The sequence below is a fragment of the Piliocolobus tephrosceles genome, chromosome 7 (assembly GCF_002776525.5).
Source record: "Piliocolobus tephrosceles isolate RC106 chromosome 7, ASM277652v3, whole genome shotgun sequence".
Lineage (NCBI taxonomy): Eukaryota > Metazoa > Chordata > Mammalia > Primates > Cercopithecidae > Piliocolobus > Piliocolobus tephrosceles.
The window spans coordinates 107,332,584-107,353,574 of record NC_045440.1 but is presented as its reverse complement, the minus strand read 5'-3'; the positions used below and the strand labels follow the sequence as shown (position 1 = coordinate 107,353,574).

Sequence of the window (20,991 nt, the reverse complement as noted above, 5' to 3'; positions counted from 1 at the left end):
ACTAATGATGTTGGGCATCTTTTCATGGCCTTATTTTTGATCCATATATTTTATTCTTTCAAATGACTATCAAGTATTTGCCCACTTTTTGACAGCACTATTTATCTTCTTACTATTATTGCATTTTAAGGGCTCCTTATGTATTCTGGATACAAGTTCTCTGTCAAATATGAGATTCACAGATAAACATTATGTGCTGCATAATGATGTTTCAGTAAACAACTAATTGTATATGATAGTGGTCCTATACAATTATGATGGAACTGAAAAATTCCCTATTGATGTCATAGCCATCGCAATGTCACAGTATAATCACTTTATTTTTTATAAATAAAGTGTAGCCTAAGTTTTCAATGTTTATAAAGTCTACTCTAGTATACAATAATGTGCTAGGCCTTCGCATTCACTTACCAAGTTTCTCACTGATTCACCCTGAACAACTTCCAGTCCTGCAGTCTCCACTCATGGTAAGTACTCTATTCATGTATATCATTTTTTAATCTTTTATACCATATTTTGACTGTACCTTTTCTATATTTACATACATTTAGATAAATAAATACTTGTCATTGTGTTACAATTGCTTATAGTATTCAGCATAGTAACATGCTTGTACAGGTTTGTAGCCTACAAACAACAGACTATACCACATTGCTGAGGTGTATAGTAGGCTATACCATCTAGGCTTGTATAAGTGCACTCTATGATGTTCATGCAATGATGACAATGTTTAATGGCACATTTCTCAGAAAGTAATCTGGTCATTAGCTTCCACGTGACTGTATTTTCTCCCAGCCTGAGGCTTTAAAAAAATCTTCTTAATGATGTCTTCAAAAGCAAATATTTTAAATTTTGATGCAGTCCAATGTATTATTTTTTATTGATCAAGCCTTCGGTGTTGTTTTGGGGAAAACTCTGCCTAACCCAAAGGAATGAAGATTTTTCTCCTATGTTTTCTTTTTATTATTATTATTATTATTATTATTATTATTATTATTATTATTATTATTATTATACTTTAAGTTCTAGGGTACCTGTGCATAACATGCAGGTTTGTTACATATGTATACTTGTGCCATGTTGGTGTGCTGTACCCATCAACTCGTCAGCACCCATCAACTCGTCATTTACATCAGGTATAACTCCCAGTGCAATCCCTCCCCCCTCCTCCTTCCCCATAGGCCCTGGTGTGTGATGTTCCCCTTCCCGAGTCCATGTGATGTCATTGTTCAGTTCCCACCTATGAGTGAGAACATGCAGTGTTTGGTTTTCTGTTCTTGCGATAGTTTGCTAAGAATGATGGTTTCCAGCTGCATCCATGTCCCTACAAAGGACAAAAACTCATCCCTTTTTATGGCTGCATAGTATTCCATGGTGTATATGTGCCACATTTTCTTAATCCAGTCTGTCACTGATGGACATTTGGGTTGATTCCAAGTCTTTGCTATTGTGAATAGTGCCGCAATAAACATACGTGTGCATGTGTCTTTATAGCAGCATGATTTATGATCCTTTGGGTACATACCCACTAATGGGATGGCTGAGTCATATGGTACATCTAGTTCTAGATCCTTGAGGAATCGCCATACTGTTTTCCATAATGGTTGAACTAGTTTACAATCCCACCAACAGTGTAAAAGTGTTCCTATTTCTCCACATCCTCTCCAGCACCTCTTGTTTCCTGACTTTGATGATTGCCATTCTAACTGGTGTGAGATGGTATCTCATTGTAGTTTTGATTTGCATTTCTCTGATGGCCAGTGATGATGAGCATTTTTTCATGTGTCTGTTGGCTGTATGAATGTCTTCTTTTGAGAAATGTCTGTTCATATCCTTTCCCCACTTTTTGATGGGGTTGTTTGTTTTTTTCTTGTAAATTTGTTTGAGTTCTTTGTAGGTTGAAGACTTTTATAGTCTCAACTCTTACAGCTGGGTCTATTATCCACTTTAAGTCAATTTTTGTGTATAGCGTGAGGTCAGGTCTAAATTGAGTATTTTGTATGTGGATATTAAATTGTTCCAGAATTATTAGTAAAAACAAAACAAAACTATTTCCCCCATTGATTTGTTTTGGATCCTTTTTTGAGAGTCAACTGATCATGAATATAAATTTTAATTCTAAATTTGGTTCAATTTATCTATAGGTCTATCATTATGCCAGTATTATACTATTGCAATTACTGTAGCTGTACAATAAATATGGAAATGAGGAAATATACATCTTCCAGATTTGTTTTGGCTGCTCTAGATCTTATACTTTCTCATAGAAAGGCTAGAATCTGCTTATTAATTTCAGCAAAATATTCTGCTTAGATTTTGATAGGAATTGGGTTTAATCTGTAGACTAATTGGGAGAAGAGCTATCATCTTGATAATACAGGCTGTTCCAATTCATGCATGTGGAATACATCTCCATTTATTTATATCTATTTTTCATTTCTCTGAACAATGTTTTGTGATTTTTTAGTGTACAAGTTTGAACTTCTTTTGTAAAATTTAATTCATCGTTGTTTTTTTTTCATTTGTTTGTTTTGCGATGGAGTCTTACTCTCTCAACCAGGCTGGAGTGCAGTGGCATGATTTCAGCTCACTGCAACCTCTGCCCTCCAAGTTCAAGTGATTATCCTGTCTCAGCCTCCTAAGTAGCTGTGATTACAGGCGCCTGCCACCATGCCCGGCTAATTTTTGTACGGTTAGTAGAGATGGGGTTTCACCATGTTGGCCAGGCTGGTTTCAAACTCCTGACTTCAAGTGATCTGCCCACCTTGGCATCCCAAAGTGCTGGGATTACAGGCATGAGCCACTGCGCCTGGTCAAAAATGTTTTCTTAATTTCATTCTCAAAATGTTAATGGATAGATTCTTGTATATTGTTCATGTATCTTGGGACCTTGCTGTCCTTGTTTATTAGTTCTCGTAGTTTTTGTGTGGGTTCTTTAGAATCGTCTACATACAGAATCATGTCATCTGTGAATAAACGCAGTTTCTCTCTCTTCTCCCTCACCATTCTGAATGCCTTTTATGTATTTTTCTTGCCTGACTGTCCTAACTACAATCTCCAGGGCACTGCTGAATAGAAGTGATAAGAAGAGACATCCTTTCCTAGTTATCAATATTAGAGGGAAAGCATTTATTACCATGAAATATGGTTTGTCATCTAAAGGGTATTCATAGGTGGTCTTTACCAGAAAGTTCTCTTCTATGCACACTTTGTGGAGGGTTCTTTTCTAGGCCTACTATGTTCTCTTCCATGCCCATTCACTTTTTTTTTTTTTAATTGTGAATGAGCACTGAATTCTGCCAAAGCTTTTTCTTCATATTTTCATATATTCATGTGGTTTTTGTTCTTTTTTCTATTAATATGTTGAATTACATTAATTGACTTTTGGATAATAAATCAACTCTACATTACTAGGATAAATCTCTTTTGGCTATGGTGTACAATCTTTTGTATATATTGTTGGATTCGATTCATTAATAGTTTGTTGAAGATGTCTGTGTGTATGTTCATGAGGAATACTGGTCTGTAGTCTTCTTTTCTTTTAATGTGTTTGTCTGACTTTGGCATGAGGGAAATACTGGCCTTATAGAATGAATTGGTGGGTATTCCCTTTCTCTTTCTAATCAAGGAATTTGAGAAACATTAGTGTTTCTTTTCTTAGGTTTAAAAGAATTCAAGAGTGAAGCCTAGGCTTTTCTTTGGGGGAAGATTTTTTCATTATCAATTCATTAATTCAACTTCTTTACTTATTATAGGTTTATTCAGATTTTTAGCTATTTATGGATCAGTTTCTGCAATTTGTGGCTCTCCAGGAAATTTATCCATGTCATCCATGTTGTTTAACTTTTTGGCATAGAATTGTTCATTGTATTCCAATATAATTCCCCAAAGGGGAATTATACACTTTTAATGATAACTGTTCACCTGTATGTTCTATCAACATATATTTTCAGCAGTGTCTCACTCTACTGGTATCAATTTACTGTATTAGTTCATTTTCATGCTGCATGCTGCTGATAAAGACATACTCGAGACTGGGAAGAAGAAGAGTTTTAATGGACTTATAGTTCCACATGACTGGGGAGGCCTCACAATCATGGTGGAAGGCATGATCTTTGAAATATGATATACATACTTAAAATTAAATGCAATATTTATCCACTAGATGAAGAAAAACCCTTAAGGAGGTTCTTGTCACCAAAGGAGTTTATAACATATTAGTAATTTATTCATATTCTGACTTGTACCTTCCATTATGACTAATGTATCGTATTAGCCTAATTAGCCAAAGGTAATGTTGTTTTTAGCTTTCTATCTATTCCTAAATGTTATTTCCTAGTTTTTGTTTCTTTCTTTTATGTGTATGTACATGTTTTTACTTATCTTCAGGCTTACATATCATTAATAAATTATTTATTAGAGGTTAGTTGGTAGTGACAAGACTGACATGGTACAACATGGAGTCATTATGTCACCCATGGGTAAGTTTAATACTATTACTGACTAAGTACCAGAAAGATCATTTGGGGATGTGAAAATATTAAAAGTTGCAAGTAAATTATAATAACTGCATGAAAATCCATAACACATACAGCTAACCAGTACTCTAATCTCATTTTTTCTCATTCCTAAGTAGCATGGGGAAAAAAATGAAAAATGTTGATAGACTTAAGTGTTTCAGGTATTGAGAGTCCTCAATTCTACTAGTTATTGCAATAAAAATGGAAAGAAAGGCCAGTCCCGAATGAAAAGAAGATGTTGGCTAGTGTTAGCAGCCTATAAACTTTAAGAATTAGTATATAAATTACATTAGGTTGGTACATATAGTAGTAATCATTATGTAATAACCCGTCATCCTACACTGTAATTCAGAGAGAAAGTACTGAATAGATAGTGGTCACAAAGAATAAAATTAACTTACATACAGTTCATTGTAACATGATTATTACGACAAAGGATGTCGTAATGGCATTTGAAAATAGAAGTGGATGAGTGTTTACTGTGTGGGGAGGCTGAAAGAAGTTGATGCTATAGAATTAGTGTTCAATTAATACCATCCAAAGGTACAAGACTGTATTAAGTGGAAATAAAATTCCAGTAAAGGGGTTATTTTAAAAAGGATTGAAAATAATTCTCTAGGTTTTCCTATGACTACTAAGTATCCCATAAGATCAATCTTTACCTCTAATTCTCTACTAATCAAGCAGTCTTCTAATATATATATAATGTATTCTTCTATTCAGCAGAAGTATGTGATTCAGATAGACAATACTCATTTGTCAAATTGCCAGCTATACTTCCCATGATTAATAAATGACATGGCATTTGTGCTTATAAATTTATACTTCTAAAATTTGATTAATGTCAATGACTCCTGCAGCACTTGATAAAATGTTGCTAAAACTGGAGCATGCTGTCTCCACAAAGATATAACTACCCCATGAATACTATGCAAAACAGTACACATACACCTCAGTTTCCAATAGTAGATTCATTAGAAAAATAATGACCTGAGTTTTAGGAGTGAAGAGCTTAAAATGTCATTATTCAATCTGGAAAATATTTCTGAGTTTATTTTAAGCATCTATGGAATGATGTAATTCTATTTTACATTTCAGACTATAAAATCCAGGGCAAAATGTAATGTTGATGATAATAATAACAATAATAACAATAACATCAGTTTATATTATTGAGACTAATTAATTTTTTTAACTACCCTGTAATGCAGGTATTACTATTTCACTTTTACGAATGAAGAAAGTGAGGCATAGAGAGAGGATCTGCCATAAGACATACAGTTCTAAAGTGTAAGAATTAATATTGAAACTCAGGGTAGTCTGAAATTAAAATTCATGGTTTCAACCACTATAGTATACTTGGTATACTACATATTCATAAAATACCTAGAGTAATAAAGGAGGAAATGATAATTTTGTGCATACAGCTATGTGGCTAAATTCATATTAGCCATCTTATTCCTATATTTAGGATTCTAAGCACTAAGATTTAAATGTAAATGTGCTTATTTGGTGTCATATCACCCAAAATACAAATATAAACCACTTCAACATTGTGATAGGTGATTGTTATGGGTACAACCTTATTTTAGTGTTTCAAACAATTCAAAAGCTTTAATAATAGCTATGGAAATACTAACAAATGACTATTAATATTCACAATGATATCTTCAAATTCTTTATCATATATATAACTCAAGATTAGGAAAATTCAATAAAAATATGAAAGAATTTCGGTAAAACTTACTTTGCAATCTCCGTGTTGGGCTCTCTCCATGGAGCTGTCTTCGTGGCATATATGGAGAAGGGTGGGGGAGTGGCAATGAAGAGACATCATGCGTCTGAAGTTTGTACCAATGTGGCTCATCATCTAATAATGCTGTTTCTAATTCAATTAAAATCTACAAACCCAAGAGACAAAGGACGGTCATAATATACCAATAATAAAGAAATTATGTTAAATGGTCCTACAACTTTTGTAGTAATAATTATAATAGTAATGCTATTACATGAAAAACAAGGTCATTTAGATGTTGCAAAATTGTCAGTATGCTTTTGACAATAAATAAACTTTTATAACTTCTTAGTGATTAAATAGTTTTAAATATCTAAGACATTTATTTTTTTGACCCTTGACTACCCATTACTAGAGGCTATCAAATTTACTGTTACAAAAGTAACACTTTTCATTTTAAATGACTGTAACAATAACTAATATTTGTATATCATTTTAGAATTTTAAAAGCGTTTTTATTTAGAGTCAACCTAAATGCCCATCAGTGATGACTGAGTAAAGAAAATATACATATACACCATGGAATACTAATATACATATACACCATGGAATACTAAGCAACCATAAAAAAGAACAAGATCATTCCTTCACAGGGACATGGATGGAGCAGGAGGCCATCATCCTTAGCAAACTAATGCATGAACAGAAAACCAAATACCACGCATTCTCACTTTTAAGTGGGAGCTAAATGATGAGAACACATGGACCCACAGAGGCAAATAATACATACTGGGGCCTATCGGAGGGTAGAGGGTAGGAGGAGGGAGAGTATCAGGAAAAATACTAATTGGTACTAGGCTTAATACCTCGGTAATGAAATAATCTGCACAACAAACCCCATTAAACATGTTTACCTATGTAACAAACCTCCACATGTATCCCTGAACTTAAAAGTTAAAAGAAATTAACTTTTATAAGAACTTTTAAATGGGAAGAGAAAAACAAATTTGAAGTGTCTACTATGTATTAAGAACCGTGCCATATTATCTGCCATAATTATTTTAAAAATTACTAGCTTTGTCTTATTTAATTTTCATAAGCAAAAATACCAAGGCTAACAAATGTTAAAAGAACTTATCCAAGGTCACACCAGCTTTTAGGTGAAAGAGGTGTAAACTGAATCAGCCTGTCTAATTTAAAATTCTGAATTTATCATACCATCCTGCTAAAGATTTAAAACAAGAAAAGAAAAAAACAAGAATGGATTTTAAACATGAACCATATTACAATACAAATTTTATAACATGAATTTTTAAAAATTTACCCAAAATATAAGTCTGTAGAAATTAATGTCTATTTTGTTTAGGAGGTTGTGCAAGTGACAGTGTTTGTGCTTTGTGTTTACAAGAATGGCCACATAAAGATAAATTACTATTTACCTAAGGGAGGTAAAGAAGCAACACAGCCAGGCTGGGCGCGGTGGCTCACGCCTGTAATCCCAGCACTTTGGGAGGCCGAGGTGGGCGGATCACAAGGTCAGGAGATCGAGACCACGGTGAAACCCCATCTCTACTAAAAATACAAAAAAATTAGCCGGGCATGGTGGCGGGTGCCTGTAGTCCCAGCTACTCAGGAGGCTGAGGCAGGAGAATGGCATGAACCCGGGAGGCGGAGCTTGCAGTGAGCCGAGATCGCACCACTGCACTCCAGCCTGGGGGACAGAGCAAGACTCCGCCTCAAAAAAAAAAAAAAAAAAAAAAAAAAAGAAGCAACACAGCCAAGTTAATATTTCATTCTTTCTTTTTTGTTTTTGAGACAGGGTCTTGCTCTGTTACCCAGGCTGAAGTGCAGGGGTGCACTCATAGCTAACTGCAGCCTCAAACTCCTGGGGTAAGGCAATTCTCCCACCTCAGCCTCCTGAGTAGCTACGACTACTGTATGCACCACCATGCCCAGCTAATTTCTTTTTTTATTTTTTTTAAACATGGGGGTCTTGCTATGTTACCTAGGCTGGTCTTGGACTCCTGGTCTCAAGCTATCCCCATCTCCACTTCCCAAAGGATTGGTATTACAAGTGTGAGCCACCATGCCTGGAGTTATTTCACTCTTTCTAAATTTTCCCTAGTCATTTTCAAAATTATAGGTACTGTGTTCCAAAGTATTACAAACACACAATACAACACACTTATTTAATTCTCATATTAACCCTGAGTTGCATAAAGTATTATTCCTACTTGGTTGAAGAACAAACTGAAGCACAGATGGGTCAAATAACTTGTTCAAAGACCCAAGGCTAAGAAGTGGTAGTGCCAGGAATATAAACCCAGTCAGTTAGCTCCAGAATCTCTGCTCCTAACAACTGTGTGAACCTTCTTCCTAAAGGTCACACAAGGGATTTTAGTTTAGTTTAGTTTTTTTTTTTTTTTTGAGATGGAGTCTTGCTCTGTCGCCCAGGCTGGAGTGCAGTGGCGTGATCTTGGCTCACTGCAAGCTCTGCCTCCCGGGCTCAAGCGATTCTCTTGCCTCAGACTCCTGAGTAGTTGGAATTACAGGAGCCCACCACCGTGCCCAGCTAATTTTTGTATTTTTGGTAGAGATGGGGTTTTGCCACATTGGCCAGGCTGGTCTCGAACTCCTGACCTCAGGTGATCTGCCCCCCCCCCCCCTTGGCCTCCCAAAGTGCTGGGAATACAGAAGCATTTTTAGTTTACCACTCTTTGGTTCCTCAGCTGACAACACTCACTTCAATATTTCTATAGACTTGTTTTTCCCATGAGAGTACCATTTAATTTACTCAGCAAAACAAAACAAAAAAACAACAAAAAACTGATATAGTTTGGCTGTGTTCCCACCCAAATCTCATCTTGAATTTTAACTCCCACAATACCCTTGTGTCATGAGAGAGACCCAGTGGGAGGTAACTGAATAATGAAAGTGGGTCTTTCTCATGCTGTTCTCCTCATAATGAATAAATCTCACAAGATCTAATTGTTTTATAAAGAGGAGTTCTCCTGCACAAGTTCTCTCTTTGCCTGCTTCCATCCATGTAAGACATGCCTTGCTCTTCCTTGCCTTCCACCATGATTGTGAGGCCTCCCCAGTCACGTGGAACTATAAGTCCATTAAAACTCTTCTTCCCAGTCTCGAGTATGTCTTTATCAGCAGCATGAAAACAAACTAATACAGTAAATTGATACCAGTAGAGTGAGACACTGCTGAAAAGATACCTGAAAATGTGGAAGTGCTTTGGAACTGAGTAATGGGCAGGGGTTGGAACAGTTTGGAGGGCTCAGAAGAAGATGGGAAAATGTGGGAAAGTTTGGAACTTCCTAGAGACTTGTTGAATGACTTTGCCCAAAATGCTGATAGCTATATGGACAATAAAGTCCAGGCTGAGGTAGTCTCATATGGAAAGGAGGAATTTTTTTGGGAACTGCAGCAAAGGTGATTCTTATTATGTTTTAGCAAAGACACTGGTAGCATTTTACCCCTGCCCCAGAGATTTGTGGAACTTTGAACTTGAGGGAGATGATTTAGGCTATCTGGTGGAACAAATGTTGAAGGAGCAAAGCATTCAAGAGGTGACTTGGGTTCTGTTAAAGGCATTTCGTTTTATAAGGGAAGCAGAGCATAAAAGTTTGGAAAACTTGTATCCTGACAGTATGATAGAAAAGAAAATATCATTTTCTGAGGAAAAGTTCAAGCCAGCTGCAGAAATTTGCATAAGTAACGAGGGGCCAAATGTTAATCGCCTGTGCGCAATGGGGAAAATGTCTCCAGGGCAATTCAGAGGTCTTCATATCAGCCCCTCCCATCACAGGCCTGGAGCCCTAGGAGGAAGAAATGGTTTTGTGGGCCAGGCCCAGGGTCCCCATGCTGTGACACCAAGTCTATGGACTTGGTGTCCTGCGTCCCAGCTGCTTCAGCTGTGACAAAAAGGAGCCAAGCTACAGCTTGGGCCATTGCTTCAGAGGGTGCAAGCCCAAGCCTTGGCAGCTTCCACATTGTGATGAGCCTGCAGGTATACAGAAGTCAAGAATTGAGATTTGGGAACCTCTGCTTAGATTTCAGAGGATGTATGGAAATGCCTGGATGTCCAGGTAAAAGTTTGTTGCAGGGGTGGGGATCTCATGGAGAACCTCTGCTAGGGCAGTGCAGAAGGGAAATGTGGGGTCAGAGCCCAAATACAGAGTCCCTACTGGGGCACAGCCTAGTGGAGCTGTGAGAAGATGGCCACCAACCAGAACGGTAGATCCACCTACAGCTTGCACTGTGCACCTGGAAAACCCACAGACACTCAATGGCAGCCCATGAAAACAGCCAGAAGGGAGGCTATACCCTGCAAAGCCACAGGGGCAGAGTTGCCCAAGATCATGGGAACCCACCTCTTGCATCAGCATGACCTGGATGTGAGACATGGAATCAAAGGAGATTATTTTAGAGCTTTAAGATTTGATAGCATCACTGGATTTCAGACTTGCATGAGGTTTTGTTTTGGGCAATTTCTCCCATTTGGAATGGCTGTATTTACCCAATGCCTGTACCCCCATTGTATCTAGGGAGTAACTAACCTGCTTTTGATTATATAGTCTCATAGGCAGAAGGGACTTACCTAGTCTCAGATGAGACTTTGGACTTTGGACTCTGGACTTTGAGTTAATTCTGAGTTAAGGCTTCGGAGACTATTGGGAAGGCATGATTGGTTTTGAAATGTGATGACATGAGATTTGGGAGGGGACAGAATGGAATGATATGGTTTGGCTGTGACCCCACCCAAATTTCCTCTTGAACTGAAACTTCCACAATTTCCATGTGTCGTGGGAAGGACCCAGTGGGAGGTAATCAAATAATGTGGGTGGGTCTTTCTCATGCTGTTCTCCTCATAGTGAATAAATCTCATGAGATCTGATGATTTTATAAAGAGGAGTTCCCCTGCGCAATCTCTCTCTCTCTTTGCCTGCCACCATTCATGCAAGACGTGACTTGCTCCTCCTTGCCTTCTGCCAGTGAACTGTAAGTACACTATATCCTTTTTTCTTCTCAGTCTTGGGTATGTCTTTATCAGCAGCGTGAAAATGAACTAATATACCAACCACACTGAAAAAGGCTGAAAGTGAGTAACTTAACATGCTAATAGCTGGATAAGTGCTTCCCATCTTGCCTTCTTCAATCATTCTCCACATTACAGTTGGAAATACTTTTCTCAAGTACAGTCAAACCATTTTCTTTTTAAAGAAAATATGAGACTGGGCAAGATGACGAGACCCCATTCCTACAAAAAAAATAAAATTAGCTGGGCATGGTGGTGGGTACCTGTAGTCCCAGCTACTTGGGAAGCTGAGGCAGAAGAATTACTTGAGCCCAAGAGCTTGAGGCAGCAGTAAGCTATGACTGTGCCACTGTGACAAAGCGAGACTCCATAGAGATGGGAAAGAGAGAATTGGTTATTGGTTATTGGTTCCTATTATTGACCAGATACATCCAAATTTGTTTACATATTAAGTGACATGCCCAGGTCTCAGTTTAAGCCTCAAACCTCATTTCTTACCACATTCCCTTCCAATTTCAGTGCAATTGACCAATATCTCCTCACCCTGATATCTTCTTATTCCCTCTGCAGGAATTTCACTCCCCTTGAATTTGCTAAATTCCTCTCTCTCTGTGAAGACTTGCTTTGACCACCTGCCCTCCTCTGCATAGCAATTATGTATTCCTATTGCATTTTCCCCTTCATATCAATTGGCATGTTATATTCTAATTGCTATTCATGTGTCTGTATCACCAATGAATTGTAAATTCCTTGAAGTAAGTTAACACTCCTTATTTAACTTTGAAGGCTCTGTCTATAGCACAGTGCCTGTTACATTGTAGGGCTTGAAAATAATCCATAAATAAATGGTTTAACTGCTTATTAGTGGTACAGTCTGTTCATAAACTACCAAAATATATACATATCACTATAAAACAAAGCAATATATTTGTGAAATACAAATCTTTTATCATTCAACACTGAGAGTTCTAAAATAAGAACTGACATGTAAAATCTGTCAGAATATGTACAACCACTGTTTTCTATAGTTTCAAGTTTTGTCCTAAAGCAGCAGCTGAAATACATTCCATTAAAGAAATTGTGCCTACCTTTGCAGATATTCTACATATAAAATTATACTGACAGTTATATAAATAAAAGCATTCAGGATAACATGAATAGCATAAACTTTAAAACAACTCCAGATACCTCGCCTAAGAATTCACTTTCTTCCTCTCGAACTCGAGCTTGATCCCAAAGGGTAATCTCTAGCATTCGTTCCCGAAATTCTCTTCGGTGGACTGGAGAATAAATGAATGTTTGGTTCCATTTGGGTTCCAATGTTTTCTTTACTGTTTTAGTTCTTCTCTTGTTTTTATCACTATGGAAAAAAACCAACAAATTATGAACTTACATAGAACCACAAGTTTTATCCTAAATTTTTTAATTTAAAATTTCTCAGTAAACAAGTCAGGTGACATTTTACCATCAAATTATTATACATTGCAAGTGTTATAACCTTTAAAATTATTATGAAAAATTTAAGGTGTATACTATATCACACTTTATAGATATGACAATAATGGCGAAGTTACAATAAATGTTAAATTTTTTCTATGACAAATTATTGAAAACTTAATCTTTCTCAAAATCTAAATAAAACCAGACCTGAGAATCTTAACTCAATAATTTTTTAACACATCGCCCTACTGAAAACCTTCTAAATGATAATTAACCAGTAACATTACATATACTATTCCTTTAAACTACAGAAGTCTCATTGTATAAAAAGATGAGTAAATTGTGATATTCACAACTTCTTATCTACAAAGTTCTAGCTAATGACCAATTATAATCTATTTTTTATAAAGATACGTTTTTAAATATAAGAAATTCATATTTATTTGACATATATTTGTTATTTTAAAACATTGTAAATTTATTTCTATGTGAGGTAGTCACCACAACATGAGATGAAAATGCAAGATAACTATCCCAATAAATGGGATTGCCAGTTCAAAGGTTTTCATGTTCTTTTTGGTTGTATATCTCTGTACGTGTGTCACCATACTGTTATACTAAAATACTGTCCATATTGGAAAGTAGACTAAAACAGAAATTAAAAATAACAAAATAAAAATTTTTAAACATTTAAATATTTCTTCCTGACCATGAAAGGATTATCCTGTACATCACCTAGGGTACATCCAACCTATCTGGAGATCATTAATCTTGCTTATTAGACAGGATCACTGGCTTGACAGGAATACAATTTTCTAGGAAATACAATTTAAGCTACCTAAGAGAACTATTTAAAATGACAGACAAGCTCCAGTTAGAACAGTATCAACTGCTACAAATTATCTCAGCACAACACAGTTTCAAGAGTTTTGGGAAATAGGGAGGAGAGAGAACTAAGAAGGGGTAGAATTGTCTCTGAAATTGGGAAGTAATGCAACTTCTTCTCATTGGAATTTTAAGTTTAATTTAGATTTTACTTGAATGATGAAGAGGTATTATATGTTTCCAAAGCACACATATATAATGTGGCAGAAAGATGACTTTAAATATACAAATTGATAATGAATTTTGTTAATACACATGGACAAGATAACATGCAATGTAGCTTTATTAACCATGAAGGCATTGGCAGAAAAATGACACTGCAAACCCATGTAGGAGATTTTATCTCTATACATGGAAAGAAGTGATAATGTGTATGGGAATAACTTATCTGAAACAAGGACTGTGATGTATGATCTTTCTCTCCCTACCTTTGCTTACAGCTTTAACAAATATTTATTTAACATCTACTCATATTTCATTGATGAACAATGAATATTGAGACCTTGTCAAGAGATAAAGGTCCTTCCAAGAAGGCCAGGATGAAAGTATTTCACAGGAGCCTTGCTATCTAATTCAAGAATGGTTTATATCTGGCCAGGTGCAGTAGCTCACACCTGTAATCCCAGCACTTTGGGAGGTCAAGGCAGGTGGATCACAAGGTCAAGAGATCGAGACCATCCTGGCCAACATGGTGAAACCCCAACTCTACTAAAAATACAAAAAATTAGCTGGGCATGGTGGCAGGCACCTGTAATCCCAGCTACTAGGGAGGCTGAGTCAGGAGAATTGCTTGAACCCAGGAGGTGGAGGTTGCAGTGAGCCGAAATCGCGCCTTTGCACTCCAGCCTGGGCAAAAAGAGCAAAAGTCTGTCTCAAAAACAAACAAACAAACAAAAATGGTTTCTATCAAAATCTGAAAGGAAAAAGAAGAGGAAGTCATGAACTTTCTCTTAAGGACAGAAAAAAATTCTCAGATAAAGAATGAAAATTTTAGACAGTATTTCTATGTTGAATAGGAAGAGGAATAGACAATCTCTGAAGTTTCTTATAAACCTAACATACATGACTACAATTTAATAAGGCAATTTAGTATGTACCCAAGCACCAATTCACAAAAAGAACCATTAAAAATAACCTTATATTCAGCAAGTTTAAAAAAAATGAGTTTTACTTTCTCTAGAAGTATAAATAAAGCCTTCAGAATCAAAGCATACTGCTTAAGTCAAACACTGAGAAGGTGCTAAAGATATTTAAACACTAAGATCAATAAGCATGCTATAGACATCATTTTAAAATAAAAGTCTAATTATAATAAAATAAATAATTGATCTTTTAATGAATCACCAAATTTCTGAGAAGATAGTTAATTTTTAAATACAATAAAATCCAACCTAATCCTTTTTTAAAAATTTATTTTCATGTTATTAGAACTTTGGTTTCCATTAAATGTAATTCAGTAATAGCATGTAAACACTTGATGTTTTCACTTAAAATTAGAAGAAGAAATATATTTTAACTGGCGACTAACTTCAAGATATAAAAAGAGTATAAAACTTCAAAATGTGTATCAAATAAAATGCAAAGCCTTTGCTCACTGTCTATTCTTTTGTCCTTTTCTTTGCTGAGATTGTTGTTCAGGTGACACTTTGGTACTGAACTCAACCTTGATGACTTTCTACTTGAACCAAATAACTAAATCAATGAGAATCCAAAAGTGTATAAACATGTTTAAGATCACATCTGTGCCTATCCACTTTCAACCGGAGAAAAAATAACGAGATCTTGAGAGCACTCTGCCGTGGGAGGCAGGGATGCAGACAGATAATCGGGGAAAGGTAACTGGTATCATTCCTTCTTTCTTTTTTCATGATGCCTGTTGAATAGTCTCTTTTATTTTTTACATGCCTGAAATTCAGAGTGATTAGATTTATTTTCAGATAAAGTATTTCTCCAATCAAATCAGGGTAGAACAAAAAGAAAAAAAATTAAGGGTAGAACAATACCATTTATATTGATTAGAATAAACACAAAACAAATAATGCTTGAAGAAGGTGATTCTGGGACTTGTGGTAAGTTTTCTTGACGATATAAGGTGATGAATACAAAACAACTTGTTAAATTTATAGAATAGACAGAAATAATATCTTGGTAAGAGGAGGTAGAAATTGCAGAGAAATGAGCACTTTTTAGCAGTATTTTTAGCTTTTTGACTAAAAGAGCTAGTATTTTTGACTAAAAATTCTAGTATTTTAGCTTTTTGACTCTGTAATTTGTGTTAAAAATTTGATTTTAGGAAGCATAACTTTTAATGATTTTGAATAATGAAAATATATACAAGAAATAATACACACATGCCTAAAATTAATATTTAAAATCACATATACAACATTTAAGTTTTTAAAAATCTTATTTACTGTCACTATTTTGATTCCTAAGAACCATCATGTTTATGTTAAACTTCACATATCTCACTAGTATGATACCAATAAATGATATAGAATTGAAATACCCATTGCTATTAACATTTTCTCATTTATTTTCAGAACATTTATTTTTGTTTTATATCCTTACCTTCTGTCTGGAAGAAAGTAAATTTTAACATAAGGATTCCTTGGCCTCCCATCTTCCCTGGAAGGGAGATCCTTTGCTCCCAAAATTGTAACTATTAATTGGTGACCAACCTTGTCAAACCATAGTTTTATCTGAAAAGCAAAAATATTAATTTATCAATTCAAATATTTACTACACAAACACAATGTTTACCTTTCCAATCTTCACCCCATTCTCTTACAGTATCATTAGCACAGAATATAAATTTTACTTAGTAAATTGTGGCTAGTTAAAAATCAAAGGATATACTATAATAACTTCAATGAATAAAAGAATGATTCAGACATTTCAGTTTGACTGATCAAGCATGTGGGCTTTTTATTATCTTAATGTGATTGCTTATTAACATGTACATAATTACATTATCATAATTAAGGACTTTATATAAAATGATTGATCTGTATCTTTACTTATGCAAGAATCACTAGTTCATTTTGGTTCCCCTACAAAAAAAACTGAGTTCAGAATAAGTGCTCAAAATGAATTGAGTAGATAATATCCTGTTTATATAACATTCATAGGGAATTTTCACATAAATGTTTTATGTTGTTTCACAGGTAAAAACATTTAAAATATTATAAGCAAAAGGGATTTACTAGTAGCTTTAGTCAATAGATTCCTTCAGTTTGAACTTAAAATGATAATGAATTCATCTTTAAAATTTTTCCTTATTCAGACATTAAGTCTCATTCTTTTGTGAAGTTGATGAATAATATCCTTAGGATAATAAGAGTACATTTTATTATTTGAGATAAGAAAATGAGAACAATTTCCCTGTGCCATAATTAGGGAAGGGAACTTCATATCCAACTGCTGAATTTACTTGATTTAACAGTTATCACCTCCCACACACATACCTCACACCTGCACACCTAGCTGTCTGATTCTACTATGTCAGGATCTATGATAATTATGGCTCTGATCCACATCTCGGCCCAGAACTCAGCACATATCTAACCACTATGTTGAAACTGAAATGGAACCAAAATTTGGAACTTGAGAATAACAGTTACAAATCAGTACTGGTTATACATGAAACACTAGCAGTTCAATTCCAATTCCAACATAGCTTTGTTGAGTCCCTCACTTCATATCCTAGAGAATGAGACACTGAGCAACTTTTGAGTCAGAAAAGGTAAACTGACAGTCCAAAAAAGTATATAAAATTATTTCCATCTTTTTTTTTTTGCCAAATGGAATCAGCCCTTTTACAGGAATAAGAGTAAGAAATATCCAACTTGTTTAAATTATAGTTATCAATTTTTATGTTTTTACATTTAATGTAGGTATTATCTTGCTATTGAATAACAAGAAATTTTTCTAATGGAGCTGCTAAGTACAAAAATAGACCCTAGACAAGTATTTCTTAAATTGGGCTAATAAACTTTCCATGTCGGTATTATCTCACTTATTTATTAAAAAGTTACAAATTCCTGGGCCTACCTCTCACCTACTGAATCAGAACGAGGCCCTGGAAGTTGGATTTTAACAAGTCCCTAGGTGATCCTCAAGTGCATTAAAATTTGAGAACCACTGCCTTAGATTAAGAGATTAACAACTTGAAGAAAAAAGTCTCCAATATATGAAAAGAAAACAGTTCAAATATTTGCTTTTCCAATAATATTAGAACATAGATACAGATAAGAAAAAGGGGCCAAAAGGAGACTATTCTTCTGGCAAAAGATGTGAGTGAAAAAGAGAGAAATGCAGGACTGTCTGATTGTATATGAGATCAAAGAGGTGTTATAGATAGTATCATAAATGTGTGACAAAAACCCAACTGATTTCTATGGTATTCTCTATTTTCATCAGTTTTAAAGAGTTTATGGCCAGGCGCGGTGGCTGAAGCCTGTAATCCCAGCACTTTGGGAGGCCGAGACGGGCGGATCACGAGGTCAGGAGTTCGAGACCATTCTGGCTAACATGGTGAAACCCCGTCTCTACTGAAAAAAAATACAAAAAGCTAGCCGGGCGAGGTGGCTGGCGCCTGTAGTCCCAGCTACTCTGGAGGCTGAGGCAGGAGAATGGCGTAAACCCGGGAGGCGGAGTTTGCAGTGAGCTGAGATCCAGCCACTGCACTCCAGCCTGGGCGACAGAGCGAGACTCCGTCTCAAAAACAAAACAAAAAAAGAGTTTATGGCTTCATTTTTTCTAAGACATTAAAAAGCTTTCTCTGAAGTTCATGACATGAATATTAAGCACCTCAAAGGAAAAAAAAAAAAGATTCTGCAAGGTTAAAAAGATTTATTTCCAATAAATGTTACATTTAAGAAACAATAATTATTATGAGACTAAGCTAAAAATTATTAGAGCAAATTATTGATTTCTATGAGAACCTTTTGGGGGGTTAAACTAAGTACTTGTTGCCATCTCCACCAGCAATATTTTTTCTCCTTTAAAATCATTAAAACTAGCATTTGAGATATATATTTCAAAAGTCTGACAGAGTATTCTTTTCAGATTTCCTTATGTCATGGAAAACCAAAATATTATCAGTTACTAATATTATCCATTTCTCATACAGAGTAAACATATGGCTTATTTTTGGTATAATATTTTAGAGTTTACTAAATTATAAATTACAAACGCACAAATATTAAAATAATTTAAACAGCAAATAGGCACATTTTAACTTTACTAATTATTTGACCAAAATTATACCTTTTAATAGACTGCTTTAAACTGAGTATTTGAATATAGCCCTAATTTTTATTTATATTATAGGACTTGCATTGAAGTTTTTAATAGATATCCAGTTCACATAATCAAAACAGATTTTATTAGGTACATCACTTTATAACATTCTTAATTTCTTATCTGTGCTTTTTAAATAAGTGTTTAAAATATAGCTGTTGATTCCCCCAAATATAACAAACATATCTTCACAATTCTGGTTCTGACATAGTTCCTGTTCAGCCCCAATTTCATTAATAAAAATATTAGTATAATTTAAATTGTTTAAAAATATTTCTCATTCCAGCTTTAGCATGTAACTATTTTTAATTTTCCTAAGTAGGACCTAAGCAGCATAGGTAAATATTTTATATTGTATAATATTAACAAGAATAATTTAATTTTTTAAATTTAAACAAAATAAGTATTACTCAGAAGCAACAAATTTTTAAAAAACAACATGCAGCAAAGCAAGGAAAGCATAATACTACTTAAAAAAAACTATATTGCCATTACTTTACCATATAAGGGGTTCCTAATGAAAAGAGGCAAACAACTTGTACCCAACTATTACATAAAATTAAATAAAACTACAATGGCAAAACATTAACAAAATAAATCCAACTTATTTTATTTGGACTATAATTTTGTTCTTTCAAAGTAAAATACTTTCCAAAAAATGAACCTTATATATAATATGCATAAAATTCATATTTTAAATAAGGTACAAATTTATTTGCCAGTCTCCTCAAGGAGTTATTACTTGGAAAATGCAAGAGAATATAGATGTTAAGTGACATAATGAGTGATTTAAAGAGACAGTAACCTTAGTGTAACAAAGGAAAATATCAACAGTATAAAATTAGCTATTTCTGTAAATGTCATATACATAAGTAGAATCTACATTAAATGCCACTTCGAAATCTATAAGGTTTAGTATTTAGTTTATCATATAAAATCACTAACAAAGATTGTCTCTTTAAATTTTTATTCAATATTCTAATCCCCATGCAAATTTTTACAAGCTGGCTAATAAAATGATTTGAAAGTCAATAATATGGTTTGGAGCAACATACCAAAAAAAGTTTTCCTATTAACGCATTTTCCAAAAACATACAAATAAGGGTTAAACACAACTTTAGTTTCTATCAGGCAGACAAGGCCTTTACCTGAACCCTAGGAACAAAAGGCGTTGTTCTTCTACTAAGGCTTTGGCTCTGGTAAGCAAAATTAAAGAAAAAAGCAATAAAACAAAACCAAAAAGGACAACACACTGGAACTAAAAGACCAAAAGTAAAAACAAACACATACAACTATCCCTTAAATACAATTTTTCCATGACAATATTTATCGAAATTAAGTACTTCAGTGTAATGAATAAATTAATTTTGTCCAATGCCAAAAAACATTAAAAACTATACAAAATACTAGAATTTGTATAATCAAATTTTTCAAATGTAGTTCACAAAACAAGAATTAAGACTGGATATAAAATAATATATTTGGGCTCATGTATTTTGAAAGAATGATTAAAAGCATAACCCAAGAATCAATAAATTTCATATTTTATCCTTAAACATACTACACAGAAAATAGGACAGTACAAAAATAAGTTAGTTGAAAATGTATTACAGAGTTATGAGTGAAAACCCATCTGTGGAAGTAATTGTGTGACTTCTCCAAAGTATGTCTACCCAAAGTCCAAAAACTATTAGCCAAGTTGGCTTTAGAATTTCTTAAAAGAATAAACACATTAAAATAAAAGTGTGCAGAAATGCATTGGATTAATTACTTGACTCATACTTGATGAATCCCTATCAGGTTCTAGTATTGAAACGCCATCATCAGACATTTATTATGTACCACTTAAGGTAACACTGTTTATTGCTAATCACACCTATTAATGACAATATCTTATCTCTTTTTGCTTATACAGCTTGTTGCACTTTTTCAAGGCTTTATTGACAGTTTATTATAAGTTTATTGCCTCATGGTATTTCCAACAACCTTATGAGGTAGTTGCTTCTACTCACAATTTGTAGGTCAGGAAACACAGAAAAGGGCTAGACACACTTGCC

General features: G+C 34.6%; 1 protein-coding gene across 22 annotated transcripts in view; it reads right to left on the bottom strand.

The window, feature by feature from the left end:
* Window positions 1-20,991, bottom strand: part of RIMS2 (regulating synaptic membrane exocytosis 2) — a 775,110-nt gene that overhangs the window by 323,384 nt on the left and 430,735 nt on the right. For 19 of the 22 annotated variants that reach the window (XM_031935888.1, XM_031935883.1, XM_031935887.1 and 16 more), the window contains 3 exons: window positions 16,202-16,332; window positions 12,494-12,665; window positions 6,268-6,421 (listed from right to left, as the gene is read on the bottom strand). In XM_031935888.1, coding sequence (XP_031791748.1) covers window positions 6,268-6,421; window positions 12,494-12,665; window positions 16,202-16,332 — 457 coding nt within the window. Of the gene's footprint in view, window positions 1-6,267; window positions 6,422-12,493; window positions 12,666-16,201; window positions 16,333-20,082; window positions 20,131-20,991 lie in introns of all 22 variants that reach the window. The other 3 variants (XM_031935886.1, XM_031935899.1, XM_031935903.1) reach the window with 1 other exon arrangement.